Here is a 17,561-nt window from a genome sequence, read left to right as displayed (position 1 = left end):
TTCGAAATTCGAATTTTTTTCATTCAAATCCTTCACTCGAAGTTAGTGAATCTGCCCCTAAATGTTAACCCAAAAGTGAACAACTCCTTAAATAATACAACAGTTATCTTATCTTTATTCACAGAGAAGCCTTAAATATAGAGGCCTGGCAATATCTGGGGTTAGTATTTAACTGTATAGGATATACCCTCTTCCTTGCATAGCAACCCCAATTTGAAAGCTGGAAAAAAAAGAAGGCATATCAATTCAAAAATGAAGGACAACTGAAAAGTTGCTTCTATAATGTACTAAAATGTATCCTTTAGATATGGCACATAAGGAAGCAATATCTCTGCTACTTCTGATATTTAACAGACAGCGATAAATCAACATTATTCTCCAGTTATGTGTGAGATTGTTATGTACTTTTGTCTTGGAAGGAAGAAGGAAGTTAATTGAATTCTTATAGAGGGAAGATTAGTGCTGTATGCTAACAGGAGATTACTGGTCTACTTTACCATATTAACCAATGTTCTTTAATGCTTCTTCCTGCTCATCCTGAATAAAATAGTTTACAGGTTTCTGCTGTAATCCTATTTGTGGTCTGTAATTGGAGTACGTTTGTGTGTATTATAATATACTGTATATATGAAAAAGAATTGGTTTCCACTTTCCAGTGTTAAAATAATGAACACGGTCTCAGCCCTGGAATTTCGAATGAATTGGTTAATTAATCAGTTGATTGTCACAGTCATTGTACAAACTGACACATCATTCATTAAGGGTATTTCATCCAAAGCCACTCCTATTTGAATTCTTTATGATACTAAAGAGTACTTGTCATCGGTTTCTCCTTTACCCGGAGTAGTAGAAGCAGTGTTGCAGCACAGGGGTCTATAGTGGGGCCATTCTTGTTTAATAATGACTTTCAGCAAGTATTCAAAGGGGTATTTCTCTTTTGTTTACTATACAATGTCATTTTCTTAGCAACTTTTCAGTTCATTTCATAAATTGTTTATAATTTTATAATTTTCTACTTTCTCTTCTGCCTCTTTCCAAATTGCAATTGGAACTGTGATTGGGATGTTGGGGGGCACGGACTCCAGCAACCCACAAAACTAATTCTCTGTGAGGCTACAATGTTATTGTTATTGTTCAATCCCTGCCTGACAGTGCACACAAACAAGCTGCCTTTTTTCCTTCATTTCTGTTGGCAGCAGTGGGGGGATAATTGTTGGAAATTGTGGTGTGGGGTTATTAGCAAAGAGACGATGCGGGCAAAAAGCCTGAAACCGCTTTGTATGCCATTGCCTTAATGGGAAGAGAAATCCTGCTTTTATACAATATGTATTTCCCTGTAAGGCAAAAACAACATAACAATAGACCATATAACAGCTAAATAACAGCTAAATAGGATTAAAAATGGAATGTTTATAGCAAGGATTAAAAAGGAATTATGAATGTTGCAATAGTTTCTCCCCGAACTGCCTCCCGCCGGCTAGAATGTAAATCGCCAGCAGGATGGCAATCGGCGATTTAGATTCTAGCCGGTGGGAGGCAGTTCAGGGAGATTAGTTGCCCCGAAGAAGAGTCGATTTATTGCTGGGCGACTAATCTCCCTGAATCTGAGTGTGTGTCTCTGGCCATAAACTGATTCTCATCATTTACAAAGTATTCATTTTATTAGTAATCACACCAGGTTCATGATAAAATGCTTGCTTAAAAATCCATGCAGTCTGCTGCTTTCAAACTTGCTAGTCAAGTTCCTTTATTTTTAAGGGAACATGGAAATTAGTATATTTCTCACCAGGGTGTCCCGTATTTCTAAATCCCTATAACCTGTATCCCATGACTGTAGTGAGCTTTTAATAACACTGGGTTGTGATTCAAGTTAGCTTGAAATTAATTAGCTGCTTCTTATCTCAAAGCCTAACAAACTGTAGCTAGGTGATATGTGAAAACCTCAGACAGTGGCATAATATAACACACAGCCTAGTTTTGTTCCTATGTATTGCTCCCTATAGAATCCTGCCCTAGGTGCATTTGTATTGCATGTCAAGAAACCCGTTCTTCTTACTTCAGGTATGGGACCTGTTATCCAGAATGCTTGGGACCTAGGGTTTTCCGGATTATGGATCTTCGCATTATTTCGATCTTCATACCTTAAGTCTAATAGAAAATCATGTCAACATAAAAAAACATTAGTCTGGTTTTGCTTCCAATAAGGAGTAATTATATTTTAGTTTGGATCAAGTACAATCCACAAAATAAAGTTTTCCAAGGAACGATCCAGACTGCAGGATTAACTGCTCAATTAGGTGTTTATTGTTCAATTAGTGTTGAACAATAAACACCTAATTGAGCAGTTAATCCTGCAGTCTGGATCGTTCCTTGGAAAACTTTATTTTGTGGATTGATACGTTCGTACGCACGGCGGAGGTGCATCACAAGGTTTCGATCGAAAGTTTGGTTTGCATTCGTTTGAGGTAACTAGCAACATTGATTTATTGGATCAAGTACAATGTACTAGTTTTATTACAGAGAAAAGGAAATAATTTTTTAAAATCTGGATTATTTGGATAAAATAAGATTACAGATGCATTACAATAACAGTCACCCTGAACTACTTATTTGAGAACGCCTCACATTCTCAACGAAACCAAAAACAGTATGAAACAAAACAACTGCAATTTGGGGTAAAATACAGTAACCTGTTAGGGTATATAGAAAGTTGGGAATTAGACATGGCCATAATCATACAGTATAAATTTATGGTGAATGTGAATATTTAGCACTTTACAATTAACTCTTCCACTTTTTTTGTTCAGAAGTGTCCTCTATGTAATAAAGATATCATAGGGTATTTTAGTTTTTGATGGTGAACAGAGAAGCTTTGTGCTTCTGGTAAAGATCTAAAACTTTAAACTGATAATGTCGAGTAGTGATTGAAATAATTGTCAATACAAAAATTCTTCAGCATTTTACCATGATCACAATAAGCTTTGTTAGCAGAACCAGGGTCATTCACTTTTCAACAACAGAAACACAAGTAATTATTGTGACTCTTCCCCACCCAAACAGCCAGGAAAGAACCAAGTGAGTGTCAAGGGTTTATTCATGAACTATATCTGGTAGCACCACAGATCCCATAAAGCGTGTGTTGTAATGTTTTGTTTTGATCTAATAGCTGCATATCTACAAAATTGTGAAGGGGTTGTGACTGTGTCTGGGCTTTAGGACCTCTGAGCTCAAAGTATTTTTTTGCCACTTAAGAAAGAACTGTCAAGAAGCCAAACCATGATCCTGTACTCATGAATCTTTAGGAAATATTAGTTAATATAATCTGTTATGGTCAATGAAAAGATGTTACACATAATTACTTTAGATAATAGTTTATTGCATGAAAGTGAAACATAATACGTTGACACTTTATAAACGTTAAGAATATTGTTGCTCCAAGATTCAGGTCCAATATGTTAATAGTCAGTTTTCTTTAATCTGAATTATTTTCCATCACTATGACTTTTCATATATAATGCAGTAAAATGACAGAATAAAGGGCTGAAAATATAAATATTTTATAAATCAGCCAAAATCTTTTGGCTGTAAACTTCAATGTCTTTCCCTGCAGGAAGTTCTCACTGGTAATTCATTCAGGTTTCATAGAATTCATATGGATTCAGTATGTTTTGGCGACTTTCAGAGTTGTTCCCAAGAAGACAGGATACATCATCCACAGAGGTCCATGATTGGCAGTGCTCTGCAGACAATGGGGACTGCACCTCTGGGCCTGGGATTATGTATGGGTTTGTAGGAGACTCCTCTTCTTGTTTGGAAATTTGCCGAATAACAAAGGTCAGGAGATTCAATATCAGTTCCAAGAATTCAGCTACAGTGCAGACAGAAACACCAATCCACAGACCCACCAGGCCTCCAATGCTGGAAAACAAGTCGACCAGCTGTAGGAAAGAGCAGGGTGAGGTACTGTAGCAAAGACACATTTTTATCACAGAAAGGGTAAAAAAAAAACATCTTTGATGCATTGGTTATGCTACCCTATTTTCCCATACCTATTGGATGGACTGGGTTTAAAATCTTCCAGTATATATTTTGTTGACACAACCTTCAACCCACTGGATGCTCTTGCATTAGGCAGTCCTTTCTGGCCAAAGTTCATAATTCTAGTCCCTCATAGATCTTTACTTAGGTTCTGGAACCATGATATCCAGTAAATGAAAGCCCATACTACTGAATATAATTTTGCAATGGTGTAACATTTCCTAAATTCATAGTAGTATAAGAAGAAAAGGACACTCCTTATAGCACTAGACTCACCTGTTGGATACATTTTATCTGTATTATAATGGTGTCACAATGACATTTTTTTCTTAATTTGCATTTTTTTCTGTCCAACTCAATAAAAACTTTTTGTACAGGTATAGGACCTGCTATCCAGAATGCACATTTTTGAAAATTTGGATTATTTGGATAAAATGGAATCTATGGGAGAGCTTTTCTGGATAACGGGTTTCTGGATAACGGATCTCATACATGTACTTTTAAATGACTATGAGTAGATTTAGAACTCATTTATTTAGCAGTTGTGTGGCTATTATTTTGTTGAATGGCAAAAAAACTCACAATAAGGAATGAATGAAACACACGGCATTCTTTAGTATATTCCGGTTTGCACACAAAACGTAATCCATTGAATCATTTGTGTAAACCAGTAACTACTGATTATTGTTTATTTAAACCACAGAATACTATAGACGTGTTAAATAACATAGTTCACAACACAAGTTAATAATATGTAGCAATAGACAGCGCTGGTGTTGGTATATATTTGGGAGTGATCATGGACTGCTTTACCTGCATAGACGGTACTTCCTCGATCAGTTCATAGTTCAACTGCTGGTAATAAACTACCACTTTTACTACATTGTCTCTGAGAAAGAAAATAACGACACACAATTTAGAACTCACAGGGGAATATTTGAAATAAACCTTCCTTTTCAGTTTCTATAACAATACTATCGGGGGAATGTAATAAAAATCGCTAACGGAAAAACTATTCGCAATGCGAAAAGTTATGCCTTTGCGCGAACAAATTTTGCTTTGTGCGAATTTAATATAGCTTTTGCGAGCCCGGAAACTGTTTAGCGACCACTTCCGACAGTGAAAGACCGTTTGCGAATTTTATAGTTTGCGCCAATGCGCAGTCAATGTAATAAAACTTCTTACTGAAAAAGTCGTTATGTTTGCTCCAAAAGATTACGACACTTTCAAGCACTTCTTATGAGTGCGCAATTAAAAGTCGCAATGCGCAATTAAAATTCGCAATGCAATAACAGTTTAACGAACAATATTACATTGCGAGATGTGGATTTTTAGTCTTATTGGTGCGAATTGTTTTGCTCTTTGCGACTTTTATTACATTCCCCTGTAAGTGGTGTAATGTCCCTATACGGGTCCTTGCTTTGGTTGAAAACAAAACCATTACCCTACCCATTGTGTTGGCCCCTCTGAGCTCCTGCTTGATGAGTAGAAATTCATGCATGAGACCCCAAGCTCAGAAAACAAGTTGCACAGATAAGGAGAACCTTTTTATAAGAATTGCTTCACGGATTTGGGGTAAAATAAGGATATTCACCTGCAACCCCAAATGTGATTTCACATCCTGGATAACTGGATTGCTTTTATTTACACATTCCATGGAATCAAGATTATATATTTGTAGCTGGATAAATTATGTACCTGGTTTGCATGAAATCAAAACATTCATTATGGGGTCTATTTATCATGCTGTTTTTAGAGAAACACTACCGGCGATTTTGCTCATAGAAACCAATTAGATCTTTGCTTTTCTTTTGTTACTGAAATCGAATTGCTGATTGGTTGCTCTGGACAACATTACCAGTAATGCTTCACTCTATTTTTTACACAGCGTGATAAATAGGCCCCTATGAGCACAAGGAGACAGGGAGGGTCATACCTAAATATTGCAGGGATGTCACTACAGAATTCCTGTTGTATTTTGCCTGTGCACATTATGGTCTCTAAGATTTTACTCTTATCTGGGAAACAGATATTAGTATGCATGTTTGGTATCCACAGACCATTAGCAGGGATTTAATTCATGCTTTGTTTTACCCTTCAATTTTCTATTCCAGGAGATAAATTATAATTTTGAAGCCTGCCCTTTTCACCCACCATGAGGCCCTATTTAAGCGTACAAAAGCACTAAGCAGGGGATGAGTAATCATGACAGACCCATTTGTGCTACTGTCACATTCCACTATACTTATGCGTGGATTTCCAGAAAACTTCCTCTCTTTGCAGGTCTCATGAGCAGTTCAAAAAAGAAAAAAAAAAGTCATCTAATGGAATCTAAAAGAACAATTTAATAATACAAAACAAAAAGTTTCCAGCAGATTCCAGCAGTGAAATTATGATTATGGTTACTCATCTGACTTTGGTTAACGAGAATGCAGTGTTTAGCAATGTAGAATGTACCTTACCTTGCCACTGCCCTGAATTAGAAAACTTAGGCCACATGGAGTTAAGGTGGCCATACACGGGCCGATAAAAGCTGCCTGTGTATGGGGCCCTCCGACGGGCTTTCCCGATCGATATCTGGCCGAAAGTTGGCCAGATGTTGATCGGACGGGACTAAAAATCCCATCAGATCGCAGCCGCATCTGTAAGTTGATGCGGTCCCACGATCCGACCGCCCGTTAGCCATCGTTAGGATCCGATCAGCCCGATATTGCCCACCTCAAGGTGGTCATATCGGGGAGAGATCCGCTTGTTTGGCGACATTGCCAAACGAACGGATCTCTCCGTGTATAGCCACCTTTAGACTATTCCCTTTGCAAGGATGTTATATAGAGATAAAAAAAACCTGGTTGGGGGAAATATGCAGATGCACAAGTCATGTGGAATAATCCTTTTATTGTGTGATCCTATCCTACCCCGACTGCTGAAAATTATATAATGGATGCCACGCAGTTTCCAAGAAGGCACTGGTGAACCCGTCCCATGGGTATCCATTACATTATCATTTGAGCAGGATTAAAAATTTCAGTCAGTATAATCGGAACAATCATATGACTAATGGAATGTCTAATGTCCATGAATGTACTATAAAAAAGGAAATGACCAATAATACTAACTGTTAATAGTAATACTAACTGCTCATATGGCAAGGGACTGGAAGAAAAGGTGAACTCTGTGTTCATTTCATATTTTTTATAATAATTAAGGGACATTTGCCCTACAGCTCCTTTTCCACATCAGAATTTCTAATGTAATATGAGGATTATGGGCAGCTACTGTACGTGTAAAATGACATTTGGCCTTTGGAATGTGGGGGTTGGAATTATGTTCATGTATTTTCATTATTCTTGCTTATGGTTATGTTAATGGATGAAAGAACGTGCAACCTGCTCTGCGGAACTGTTCCTAGAAGGCAACATGCTTCATGCTTATACTCTCAGCCAATTATGTCTTAACTACGGCCCTGCAACTGTTGAACTTCAACTCACAACACCACACAAACCCACAGATGAAAGCAGCCAGCCGAAGGCTTGTATCTTCATGTCTTGCTGTAAATAACTCTAAAACTAGAAGGCAAGAACAGAAACATGGCTTCTCATTTTTATGACTTATATACTGTATATGCTGTTTTGTATGATGCAATCATCTGCATTATAGGAGACAGTTACATGACTGTAATTATACTGCTTTTGTCTTTTAAGTACTGGCCTTGCACTAGACAGTAATATGTTTTTTATAGACATGATGAGTGTTTGGCAAACTGCATTAAACTTATACATCGTCTGAGAAGTGTTTTGCTACGAGATTGGCTTTTAACTGTAAAAATACATTATTTATTTATTCGCCTTCAGAGTTAGGGGATGAAGACAAACAAGACAGCATTTCTGAGTTGATGTTAGAGCATCTCTTTGTAATCTACATTTTGTCTACAGGTATGGAATACTCCAAATTACGGGATCACCCATAGACTCCATTGTTTTGTCTGTAATAATAAAACAGTAGCTTGTACTTGATCCCAACTAAGATATAATTAATTCTTATTGAAGGCAAAGAAATCCTATTGGGTTTATTTCATGCTTAAATGATTTTTTTTTTTATTAGATTTAAGGCACAGAGATCCAAATTACAGAAAGACCCCTTATTCAGAAAACCATAGGTCCCAAGCATTCTAGATAACATGTACAATACCTGAATTTTGTTTATTTGTTATATTGAAATATTGGGCACGCAGGTGCTTAGGGCAGAGACACACGAAGATTCGGGAAGATTTAGTCACTCAGCGACAAATCAGCTCTTCTTCAGGCAACTAAATCGCCGGTGCCTGAAGTTTTCTCGTGAGGCGACTTCGGAAAACAAAGTGTTTTGAGTGCCATCCCGCCCGCGATTTCGATTCTAGCTGCGGGAAGGCAGTTCGGGGGGATTAGTCGCCGGTCGACTAAATCTCCCCGAAACTTCGCGTGTGTATCTGCCCTTAGAGTATTTGCTGTGTTTAATATTGTAGATACTTATTAAGGTTATGGCATATTGTGGGAGATAGGAATCCTTAGTTAGGGCAGAGAAAAATTACTGGAGAAAGCAAAATACCTAATATATCACATTTTTGCTTTTGAGAAGCCTTTTAGAAGACTGTTTAGTTAACACTGGGTAAAGTTGCTTTAGTGCGATTACCCATAGCAACCAATCAGCTGTTTACTTTCAGTATTCTTCTTGCGGCAGACAGATCAAAGCTAATTGCTGATTGGTTGCTATGGGTTACTGTAAGGAGGCAATTTTGCCCAGTGTTAGTATTCAAGCCCTGCCGAGTTACAGTATATACTGTATATTCTGCCATGACCAATAGGCATGATAGTTATTTTTATGGACTGAAACTTTGCAGACAGCATAAATGTTTAACGTTTATACAGTTTCCCACAGTGTGACCATGTTACCTGATGCTTTGAGCATTGTGAAATCCTTTTTTACTTTGGAGACGTTTGGTGAAGGCATTCTAAGTAACGGAAGAAAGAAATCATTACAAAATAACACTGTCCATTGTCTACTTAGACCAAGTTTGTCTTAATTAAAGCACTTAAATAAAGCCTGGAGCCCTACACACATAATTAGATATTTCTCACATATATAGCAGTCAGCGCCTTTGGTTAAATGATTACTAACACCAGGAAACAATACTGTAATTTATTTTAAGTTATCCAGCAGCCAGTAATTGCATCACACAGAGAACATCTCTCGCCCAAGGTGCTTTTCTATCGGACAAGGGCATTTTCACATTCAGTTTTACTGCTGCCGACTCCCATGTATCAAATGCACTTGGATAGTGGGAGAGTGGCAATGATGTCTGTTACGAAAACAAAATGGGATTTTCCAGAGCATGAACTCATTATACCTATGTTAAAACTGTAAATGATTAAGCCATAATGCCTAGTGGAGGAGAAAAAAAGCTGTATGTTTCAAGACAAATTCATTTTTTTTTATTTTTTGCAAATGCTCATAAACATTTCTCATACTCATAGGTCACCTTAAAATTTACTATTAGTATGATGTAGAGAATGATATTGCAGTTAATTTAATTATTTTTTATTATTTGGTTTTTGATTTATTTAGCTTTTATTGAGCAACTCTCCAGTTGGCAATTTCAGCAATCCGGTTACTAGGGTAGAAATTACCCTAGCAACTATGCACTGATTTGAATAGTAGACTGAAATATGAATAGGAGTGGGCCTGATTAGAAAGATGAGTAATAAAAAGTGGCAATAACAATACATTTGTAGTCTTACAGAACATTTGTTTTTTAGATTGGGTCAGTGACCCCTATTGGAAAGCTGGAAAGAGTCAGACAAAGAAAACAAATATTTAAAAAACGATGAGAAAGAAGTAATGAAGACCAATTGAAAAGTTGCTCAGAATTAGTTATTCTATAACATACAATAAGTTAACTTTGCTCAGGAACCCAAGTAATACAGGTTATGATGGAATAATGCATACCACCCAATGGTCCAGTTTTTTGTGGAACAAACCCAACATGTGAACAGCAAAAGAGGCACCATTTACTGCAAATTTGGAGGGGTAGCCATGGAAGCATGTCCTGAGTTTCCAAGGTGCTAACAAAACTATACAGTCCATAAGGCTTGAATTAACCGTCTTCTCTCTTTTGTTTTTTACTACTTTAAATACTATTCTTTATTTATAGTAAAAGGGCTATGATTTTTTTTTCTTTATTGTAACTGTCCTAACGGGTCATTGCTTTGTTTAAAGCACCATTCCCCTGCAACCCACGGGAGTAGTTAAAAGAGCAATACTGAGTTTTGTAGCAGTTCATTATAGAAATAGGGAGTAACGGAGACTGATTATTTTCTTAACTGCCTTCTCCTCCTACACAATTTTTGCAAAGAATCAAGGAGGTGAATCAAGTGTAACCTGAAAATGTTTAAAAGGCTTGTTTTGCACTGCACAGTCATAGAATACCAGCAATGGTTTATGATTAAATCCGATAGTACTTCTGTACTAATATCACAATGATCCTCACTTATCTGTTCAATGCACAGAATTCTAATAAAATGATGTACAGTATATGCTCAATGAAGAGTGCCTCGTTTAAAAAAAAAAATAATGCTATGAGAAGAATACAGGCATACAGACAGGATTATTGGGGATGTGGGTTTAGGAATATTGAGTTGAAGTCCCACAACTTACCAGGTACATATTGCTTGGCCACTGGGAAGAAGATAGGGTGAGTTCAAAAATCTCATCTCTGCCAAGAAGAATTCAAGATAGTATAAGTATGTTGTATAGTTATGTTATTCAGTCAAAACTTTGCATTGGAGTGTCTTATTAAGAGAATGCTATCCTGTACTATCTGCATTCCCTGCACCAAAGACATCCCCTGTACTAACGGCATCTCCCTGTGTGGAAAAGGCATATGAAATTTGCCAATTGGGAATTCATACTGTAAAGGTGGACATACACTATTAGATCTGTTCGTTTGGCGAGATCGCCACACGAGTGGATCTTAACCTGATATGCCCACTAACAGCTGGGAGACATCAGGTGAATCCGAACATTTGGCCCTGGGGCCAAACAGCCGATACGGTCCTGGATCGTAGAAAAAAAATTAAACTTGACCGATCGATATCTGGCAGATTTTTGGCCTGATATCGATCAGAAGGACCCGTCGGGAGCCTCCACACATGGGCAGATAAGCTGCCGAATCGGTCTAAAGGACCGATAGCAGCTTTAATCTGCCCATGTATGGCCACTTTAAGGGCCCTAAATCCCTAAGTGACAGCTCATGGGTACAGCCTGACTGGTTTTGGAACTGTTTTGGTACCTTCAGGTATCTTGTAATCATACATATGTAATAAATTAAAATATTGTTTAAATAAAGTTTTCACCTGAAATATGATGAAAATAAAACACTATGAAAGCTTGAGTATAAAATAAAATTGTACTATAGTAAACAGGCAGTGATTTCAGGAAGCCAGTATCCCCTTAATAGTGCATGTAACTGTGCTAGTACTTACTCACACTGGAGCGGGCAGTGACATTTCAGCTGATCGTGGGAGAGTTTGTATTCATACATTTCCACACAATGATCTATCATCAAAGTAGAAGCACAGGTTATGTTAGCAATGTACAAAATGGGCACTTTGGGACAAGAAGGCATATACTGGGAATTTCACTTACTGACGGACGGCTCACTGATGTTACACAAAGGAACATTGGACCCTGGGGGCTCTGGGAACTCCCAAATTCTGCAACCACAATTCTTGATCATCTTTGCCTGAGCACAGCTCTTCTTACAAGTCTGGGAAAAGGAAATACTGTAGTCACATCTAATTATATGAACTTTGTGGTTATATTACATTCAGCACGTACAGATGTACAATGACTTTTTTCATCCCTATGTTTATGTTAAGTTTGTGTGTATATATATATATATATATATATATATATATATATATATATATATAGATATAGATATAGATATATATATCTATATATATAGATATATATATATAGATATATAGATATATAGAGATCTATATATATATATATATATATATATATATATATACACACACACACATAGCAACAAAACTAGTAAAATGGGGAAAAAAACATTATTATCTCCCAGCTGTGACATTAATGTGTATAGTAAGGCATATTTTGCTTCTCAATAAAATACTGTGTACTGTATACATGGATATAATACATGGAAAACAAGGAAAGCTATTGAGCTCAGGGAATTATAGGTCCTAAAATATTTCTCTCACTTTATGAACATGTGACATATTGTATAATATACTGTATCATTATATAAATGTGTTTGCTGCTCTTGTAGGACGTTATCCTAAGTCAAACACAGATGCACACCAGAAGTAAATATAACAATTAAAGTAAATAATACTGTTAAATATCATGTCCATGTATGCATTATAATTGAGAAATGATTCCCTAGTGAAACTGATGAAATATATAATAAGTACAAGGTACTGTTTTATTATTATAGAGAAAAAGAAAATAATATTTTAAAATTTGGATAACGGATCCAATACCTGTACAGGATTCTATATAATAATAATTATACACTGTACTTCATACAGTGCAAGTTTAGTGAAGTCCCTTTAAAACTAATAAAGCATATGAGGCATCACCTAAAAGTGGGTATTGTTTGCCTCCATATTCGTCTTAGCCTAATCATTTACAATTGTGGATCCATTCTCCCTTAAAGTGGACCTGTCACCCAGACACAAAAATCTGTATAATAAAAGTCCTTTTCAAATTAAACATGAAATCCAATTTCTATTTTTTATTAAAGCATTCATAGCTGTTGTAAGCTCATGTAATAATCTCAGCTGTCAATCAAATATTGTCTGCCCCTCCTCTATGCCCGTGGCATAGAGGCGGGGCAGACAATTACTTTCACTTTCCATTCAGCACTTCCTACATGTCACTGCTCTCCCCACATTCCCCCCAATCTCTTCACCATTTAATTGTGTAACCAGGACATGGGGATGGACATCAGGTCCCCCATTCTGGTGCACAAACAAGATTCTGAGATGATACAAGACTTGTCTTAATAACAGTGTCCCACAAAATGGCTCCTGCCTGCTTGTTATAATTATGAGTTCCCAGACTAAAGGAAACAAAATTCAAATAATTTATATAGTGTAATTAAAGTTCATTTTCCTTGACTAATCTGATAAAATAGGATTTTGAATAATTTTTTTTGGGTGACGGGTCCCCTTTAAAGGTAGGATTGCATCTATATGCTTTAGAATATAATACATCAGGGAACCATTAAAAAATCAACATGTAGATCTAATAAATGCATAGTTGATATTCATGTGATCAATGAGCTCTCCATTTTAATGCTTTATGGACTTTTTACCTAATAGAGCACCGTGCTTATCTTTATTTTTGATTTGGAGTTTGATATATACACTTTGTAAAATTGTAATATATATTGAATATATATGTGTAAAATACCCTATGATATCTTTATTACATAGAGGAAACTTCTGCACAAAAAAAGTGGAAGAGTTAACTGTAAAGTACTAAAGTCCAGACAGAGGCACGCAGTCAAAAAAAAATTTTGCTTAGCGCTTATGTGGCAATATAGTTAAACACAAGTAAATGGTAATCCCAGCACAAGTAAATTGTATGTAACTACCTCTCGGCTGTAGTCTGTCCCATACACATCTGTGTAGAAATTCCTGATGTTGTTCCCATTGCTGCATTTGCTATTGTACGGCTCTTGCAGACGTTTCACGTGCACCTGTTGGGAATACTTGTATGAGGCTTATTTAGTAATAAAAACTTCAGACAAACTTTGTTTTCATATGTGCTTTTTCTTATTATGACAGAATCAGGGAGAAGGTCTAATGTCTGAGATGGAGAAAATCAGGTCTGGACTGGGAGTCAAAATAGTCCCTGGCATTACAGGTACACAGAGGTCCAAACAGTTCCCCAACAGGCCACAAAATAGTGATTGTCTATGGCATCTTACTGCAGCCCCTCTGGCATTTGCCAGAACCCACAGATTGCCAGTCCGGGCATGGAGAAAATGTTATAGTTTCATGTGACTTATGCTGCACAATGTTTATTATTTTAGTAAAGTTTACTACCCTTGTCCTCTGAGATTAAGAACACCTTTACTCAACATGGGAACATCATTTAACAGCCACAGTTAGTGCCCTCACAAGCTCATTAACTGCTGCCTCCTCAATGGTAGTCCTGTATACTGAGCAACTGTTGTAGATCTGGATTAGCACTTGAAGAATAACGTTTAGGACTTGAGTTCATTATGTTCTTGCCAGCAAATAGCTGAACACCCAATTGTTGATGTAATATATAGAAGACACAAAAAACAAAAAAGTTGAAGTACCTACCATCCAAACAAGAAACAATTGGTGGTGTGCAGGTTCAATTAAATAAGCCATGAAAAGTAAAGAAAGAAAAAGAATGACCCATTGTGTTTATACCTCTCACGATATAGTACTCAATCCTCTATGAAATTAATTAAAACTTAACTTTTAATACCACTGTAAAAAAATGTCCAGATTATTAAAACTACCATAGGCAATGGCATCAAGGGAAATTAATGCTGGGGGGTAGGGTTCACAGCTCACCGGTTAGCTGATGTAGTGCAGTGCTGCCTATGCTGAATTCGCTAATTGTACCGCTCAAGATATCCGGGCAGCATCCGGTAGTCTCAATTGGGAGTCTGCCCCGGCTGCCGCCACAGTCCCCCCCTCTACCTGTAGATTGCCCTCCCATCAATAGGCTTGATAAAGCTCGGGCACATATAGTGAAACGCACGTCAGGTGCAACTCTGTTATTTTAGATCCAATAGGCAGGGCATTGGAACTTTGCACACAATTTGGTTTGATAATTGTTGTTTATTCACTTTTGCATACTCTTGAGACTTTTGTCTGCTTTTTACCTACTGTATATTCTTCAAAATGATGCTTTTAGTTGTCAACATTATAACGTTTGTGCTTGTTTTAATTGAAACCAATGAAAACATTTGAAAAAGAAAAGGCAGTCATGCCTTCTACCTTTACTATGCCAATATCAGATTCCTGTCCAGGGGGAACATTCACACCCTCATCCTCTGGGAAGGGCATCTTTCCTTGGCCATGAAGGACAACTCGGAACCCGGCTGTTGTGCTCAAACTACTGATATACTCACTTTGTTCAATGAAAAGCTCCACTGTGAGACCTGTTAAAAAGGTACAGATACTTGTTGTCCAATAACTAAACAATAGGAGGGACATGCCAGAGGACATTATTATAAATCAAGCAAATGCTGTGGCACAGGGCCACCTGTAATACAATTTATTTGTTCTCCATGCAGATGAACATCTCCTTTCAGCCTAAAGATTAGCTAATCCCAGATGAGATTGTAGTATGGGTTATAGTAAGTATGGTATTGCCAGCGCAATGCACCCCTGGGGTTTGTAAATGACTCCTATTATGTTGGCTAAATCTTCTGTTCTACATAGTTGTCAGTATCACAATAAAATGAGGCATAGTTAATACATCATGAAAAATCTGAAAATTACCATAGCTAAATCCAGCCTTTGTGGCATTAAGGATTTCTTCTTGCTGGATGTTCTGCAACTGAAGACTGGGATGTCTTACTCCATTAAAGGTGTAACAAATTCCAAATTTAGGGTTCAAGAAAGGAGTAAAGTAGCTGTAAAGCAAATGATGAGGAAAATGACACGAGAAAAAGGGTGGGCGTCTGTTTATTATTATTAATATTATTATTAATAATATATATTTGAGTTCATCATTGAGAACACAAGAACATCAACTTAGGAACAGCTTGATTTAAATTATTCTATTAACATATTTATTTTTCTTACTTTCCACAACAATACCACAACATTCAGAAAAGGTTTTATTACAGCTCTGTAAATTAAATTCATGAAATCTTCTCAATACTTAACAATGTAGGTAAGTCAGGCAATCAGAGAACTTAATGCAGCACATAGATGTCCATACATTTCTCAAAATACGACTACTGGTTTTAACAATATCATTTGGTATGGTGCTGTGTTTTTTTTTGCTTTTGGACCCCAGATAACTCATATCATGCTGCAACATAAAATCAATGTTGACTCAAGATCAGGCAAGCGAAGGAACAAAGAAAATGGCTATGATGTTGATGGGAATTTGTTTACAAGTTTGCTTACCTTTCATCACAGACTTCATCATGAAAGACACAGGAGATCAGCATGTTCTCCATTTGGTGACCTAGCTCCATCTGTTCCTGCGCGGTGAGCTGGGATACTGCAAATGTAAAGTTCCTTTCCCTTGCATGGCTGGTAAGATTTTCCTCTGACTCATTTCCAGACAGGTATTCTGTAAGAGACTGATACTTTGATGAATTGAGCTTTGACATGCGAGCACGGTTGAGGTTGCAAAAGGTAATGGCCGGAAATGGAAGCCTAGCGCTATTTACGAGGGTCACCTTCTCCTGAGTTGGGTAACGAAAAAAGGTAGCTATCAGTTGGCTGCATTGCCAAAGCATACACCACAGCACCAACAAGACAAAAGCAGCCCAGCAACAACTTCTCCACTGACCCTTTGAATGAATGATGTTGGGCACACCATGGGCTGAAGTATGACGCAAAGTGTGGCTGCAAATTGAGCGCAAAGATCTTCTCTGTTGGAAGGCCATGGATATTACTAAGAAAAAAAACCCCAATTCTTGAAACTCTTAACAGTTATGTACTGTATATTATTTGACAGCTGCAGCCCTTTTGCCTATATAATACCGATCAGTTGTTTCTGTCCACAGGGCAGTTCTGTAGGTGGAAATATTAGCTTTGGTGCGGAAAGTAAATAAGAGCACATGTATTTATACTCCAATTTATCTCTATTGGCTGGACAGAAAAGACCCATGGGAAGGGATTCTACTGTTAATTAGAAGGTGTAATTAAGACACACACACAAAAAAGCAGATTTAAATGATCTTTTACATTCCCTGGGCAGAGGTCAGCAGTCTGTTACCATGATTTAGTTAACACAGATATCCATCATTAATCCTTTCTCTGCTAAAAGTCCTATTGTGTAAAAGTACTACTACATAATTAGCCAATCTAAAACAACAATTTTTCAAAGTAATACTGTAAATGAATGGACACTGAATGTACAGGAAACTGAAAATATATGCCTAGTGCCATTAACATCATAACAGAAGGAACATCTAAGGGCTTTATGTTTTACTCGGAATCCTGGAGAATATAATTATTTGAGATATCAAGAGTTTGGGGTGGAAAGGGCAACCTATGTGGCTAAAGGTAAGAAGAAAATATGTGTGGACTGATTTACTAACACAAGTGCTAAATTGTATCAGCACACTGAACCAGGGCAACCAATTAGCTCTTCTTCTAACTTGTAATAGTTTGATCGAAATAAATTGTGCTTTAACAAAGAGAATGTTTAAGTGGTTGATGCACGGTTTCAGCAGTTTTATGTTCATTTCAACCACTAAAACCTTGAGGCTAATGCCA

The 17,561-nt window shown here is 37.1% G+C and overlaps 1 protein-coding gene across 1 annotated transcript; it reads right to left on the bottom strand.

Moving 5' to 3' along the window:
- Positions 1–3,355: 3,355 nt before the first annotated feature.
- scnn1gl.L (amiloride-sensitive sodium channel subunit gamma-like (LOC101734161) L homeolog) lies at positions 3,356–16,576 on the bottom strand. Its single transcript, XM_018252203.2, has 10 exons — positions 16,239–16,576; positions 15,603–15,736; positions 15,096–15,259; positions 13,709–13,813; positions 11,719–11,839; positions 11,556–11,628; positions 10,729–10,786; positions 8,967–9,025; positions 4,852–4,927; positions 3,356–3,938 (listed from the first exon to the last, which is right to left on the bottom strand). The coding sequence occupies exons 1-10, from the start codon at positions 16,574–16,576 to the stop codon at positions 3,633–3,635; spliced, it is 1,434 nt and encodes a 477-aa protein (XP_018107692.2). The 3' UTR covers positions 3,356–3,632.
- Between the last annotated feature and the right edge of the window lie 985 nt (positions 16,577–17,561).

This window comes from Xenopus laevis, chromosome 3L, assembly GCF_017654675.1.
Source record: "Xenopus laevis strain J_2021 chromosome 3L, Xenopus_laevis_v10.1, whole genome shotgun sequence".
In the NCBI taxonomy this organism is placed as follows: domain Eukaryota; kingdom Metazoa; phylum Chordata; class Amphibia; order Anura; family Pipidae; genus Xenopus; species Xenopus laevis.
The sequence above is the reverse complement of the archived record's forward strand: the minus strand, read 5'-3'. Positions and strand labels throughout refer to the sequence as shown.

Bases quoted from the DNA above. Each gene is read 5' to 3' on its own strand.
- scnn1gl.L (XM_018252203.2), bottom strand. From the start codon at position 16,576: ATGCTTTGGCAATGCAGCCAACTGATAGCTACCTTTTTTCGTTACCCA. The intron at 13,814-15,095 runs GTAGAAGGCATG...TATTCCCAACAG, and splicing joins CTGATATTGGCATAGTAAAG to GTGCACGTGAAACGTCTGCA. The intron at 11,629-11,718 runs GTAAGTGAAATT...CTTTGATGATAG, and splicing joins CATCAGTGAGCCGTCCGTCA to ATCATTGTGTGGAAATGTAT.